This window comes from Rosa chinensis, chromosome 7 (assembly GCF_002994745.2).
Source record: "Rosa chinensis cultivar Old Blush chromosome 7, RchiOBHm-V2, whole genome shotgun sequence".
In the NCBI taxonomy this organism is placed as follows: Eukaryota; Viridiplantae; Streptophyta; class Magnoliopsida; order Rosales; family Rosaceae; genus Rosa; species Rosa chinensis.
This window is the reverse complement of record NC_037094.1, coordinates 56,682,764-56,686,143: the sequence shown is the minus strand read 5'-3', so window position 1 is coordinate 56,686,143 and position 3,380 is coordinate 56,682,764. Positions and strand designations below refer to the sequence as shown.

Sequence of the window (3,380 nt, the reverse complement as noted above, 5' to 3'; positions counted from 1 at the left end):
ATTTGGTTCGTCCATTGATTTGATCCAGTTCGGTACCTTCACGATTAGTAATTTGAAAGAAAATTTTTAGAAGTGATCCACTCATACATACATAAACATATAACGGTTGATTTGTCGTAATGTAATGAAAAATCGTTAAATTAGGTTGCTTAATAATAAAAGATTGTGAAAAATCCTCAAATTTTGAATTTGACGATGTCATATCTAAAATATATATACCTATATATATTATGTATAAAGAAGAATAAAGTCCAAATTTCTTTTATCATATAAAAAAAATACACATTATAGCTGCAGACTTTAGAACCAACCGGTATTGGGAATGCCTAACTTGGCTCATTCCCACTATTTCTATTAATAGAAGAAAAGGCATTAGGGTTGACATGGGGTCTAAATCTTAAGCCACATGACGTCTTCTCTATTATTTGATTTTTTTTAGGTCATGCAAATTTTATATCAGCATATACTTGACGAATCTATAGTATCATATTATTAGATCAATCTCAAGCAATACTCCAATTCCTTTTGAGCTCAACTTTCAACTGTGCCAATTGATTTTCAGGCATAACCACAGTCACAGATCGATCACCATTAACACCATCTCCCTCCTTACCACATTTTGGCCCAGGAAGCACCAAGACAACTCCTTCATCACCAACCCCATCAATGGAATAATTTGCATAAACTGGCTTTTGCCCCCTCAATTCAAGCCCATAAATCTCTATTTCTTCCAAATTCACAAATGTCAATTTTGCCCCGTATATTATGAAGTCTGTAGATTTTTCCCCACTCTCATTATTCCCCATCATCTCCTCAATCATGCCATTCTCATCTTCCCTTTTGTTCAAAATGAGCTCCACCAATTCTGAGACCTCAGCTTCTGCAACCCAGAAATCTGCTTTAACTGTGCTCCACACCATCCCATTACTTGGAAACTCAAATTCTGTTTCATGGAATTTGTTTGTACAAAGCGTCACCATCCTTGTCTCTTCTGGGTCTTCCTTAATCTTGGACAGAGCTTTCCAAATGATTGCAGAGAGTACTTCAAAAGCTGAGACCTTGGACCTTTGGTTTGAGAGAAAATGGTTAATTTTCTCTACCTGAACATGAAAAGTATGTGTCTTCATCTTGCAGTTGTTGGGTGTGAACCATAAATCGCCAATTGAATCAACCCTTTTCACTGAATCTGGTATTAGATTGGGAAGTACTGAAAGTGGGGGCTCAGATTTTGCAGGTCGGTCTGGTTCATGCAGAGACTTGTGTGGCACAAGACCAGCCATGGCCTTCCCCCAGTGGTTGATGAAGGTTGAGGCTGAAAATGCATCTCCAAGAACATTTGCCCAGCTAATTCCCACTGACATTCCTCCACATTTGAACCAAGTGAACTGCTTAGAAGTACCACATTAAACAACAATAAAGGCAATTAGGCATGATAATATGGAGGACTTCCCCTCAATAGGGAAATTTTTTCTTAAAATCAAGCATCTTCCAACTTGAAAATGTACTGAGAAAACAAATGATTGCTGAAACTCTTCTCGAGCTTCACTTATTTCAACTTAATTCAGTTCGCATTGGTCCAAACTTTAAACCCTCTCAAATACTACTAGAAGCTTCCATGCACTGTGAAGTGTGAAGCATAGAATGACGTAGCTACATGAGCATTAGAAGGGTCAATTGACCCTGGTCACCATCTTGACCAAGTCTACTATGTCTTAGAATTTTATTTTTATATAAGCTATCTGACTCATTTTGCCCTTTTTAATATGATAAAATATGTAGTTACTTTTAGATAGTTTATGAGACTGAGGCAGAAATATCGTGTTTCTTAATTTGTATCTATTTTCTCTCATTTCCTCTCCTAAAGTTGGTTTATCTGATATTTATTCATAGTTTTTTTTTCTTGATTATTTATTATATGAAGAAATTTTAGAGATAACAAAAATTTTCTCTTTATATTGTTAGGTCATCTGATTTGTATATTAGTAGCTATGTAAATTTGACCCCTCTTAACAATGTTCATGGCCATACCACTTATTAGTGACATGTGAATATTATTATCAATATTTATCATAGTACCTACGTAGCATAATACTTGCGGAAATCATTGTTGAAAAGAGCTGCACGCTAATTGATTAAGGGCATTAATTTTGTATACTTGAGAGTTGAGATCAGGTCTTTTCCGTTCATCCCAATTGTAAAAGTATCCTTCTTTATACAATCAACCCACCACCCCCCCGCCCCACACCCCCCACTTTTTTTTTTAATAAACAATAAAAAGCCCGTAGGTAGCTAGAGATTTAATTTGAAACTTGAAAAAGATTAGCTAACGTAGAATCCATTTCCATGATAGACGAGTAGTGAGCTAGTGATTTAACCTGTATAAAGACCAAAGGAGAGAAATCAAGACCAGTTTCACCAAGTGCTCGATTATAAGCAAGACCATCAAAAGTAGAATCATCCTCCACAGCCATGGCCAACCATTCATCGACCGTTTCGTCACAACGAGCCTCCACAATTCTCACACCGCCATCGTTACACGTGATGAAAGGCCGGCCTGTTTCAGATCTTCGGATTCTCCCGAAGGCAACGAAGTAGAGTGGGAGAAAATGGATGAACATAGGCTTCTTCAAGTCAAACACCGTAAGCCCCTCGACTGCATCACCGTTGAAAAAGTAGACCCCTTTGATGTAGTGCAGCTTCATAGCCAAGTCCATGTTGGTCAGCTCATGGACCTTCCGACCGGTCACCTTTCCTGGGACGACGGACGACAGTCTCATGCTGGACTTGAGGCGGTGGATGTTCTTGGTTGATGCTGCCACCATTTTTACTTTTTTAGAGCAGAAAGTTAAGAAAGGGGAATGCGAAACTACGTACACAAAATGGAGATTATATGCATCTAGGCCTGATAAGGCCATCTTTTTATCGATGGTACTTAAACTTATCCTCTATCTTATCGATAGTACCTGAACTTTAATTTTGATCACAACCAGTACCTGAACTTTTCGATTTCATTTCAAATGGTACATATCACTAACTTCTGTTAATGTTCGGTTAAAAATTAACATGTGCAAAACACATGACCTATATTCAAGAATAGTTTGACGAAAATACCCATTTAAATAATTTTGTTTACTAGATATTTTGATCAATTAATATGTTAATAAAAATAGAAGTTCAATTAAAAATAGAATTAAAAATGTATCTTTACCCTCTTATGAAAATAAAATTTAAAAGCAAGATCTCAACAAAAATTAATTTGTTTTATAGATACAGACAAAACATTTCAAATAAAACTATAAAAAAAAATTGGACAAACTATAAAACATTTAAAACCAAAAACTTATCAAAACTTTCGTAATTCTTTTTTTTTTTCCTGTCAT

The 3,380-nt window shown here is 36.0% G+C and overlaps 1 protein-coding gene across 1 annotated transcript; it reads right to left on the bottom strand.

Moving 5' to 3' along the window:
- Positions 1–247: 247 nt before the first annotated feature.
- Positions 248–2,868, bottom strand: LOC112179701 (protein ECERIFERUM 2). Its single transcript, XM_024318164.2, has 2 exons — positions 2,376–2,868; positions 248–1,385 (listed from the first exon to the last, which is right to left on the bottom strand). The coding sequence occupies exons 1-2, from the start codon at positions 2,820–2,822 to the stop codon at positions 504–506; spliced, it is 1,329 nt and encodes a 442-aa protein (XP_024173932.1). The 5' UTR covers positions 2,823–2,868; the 3' UTR covers positions 248–503.
- Positions 2,869–3,380: the final 512 nt, after the last annotated feature.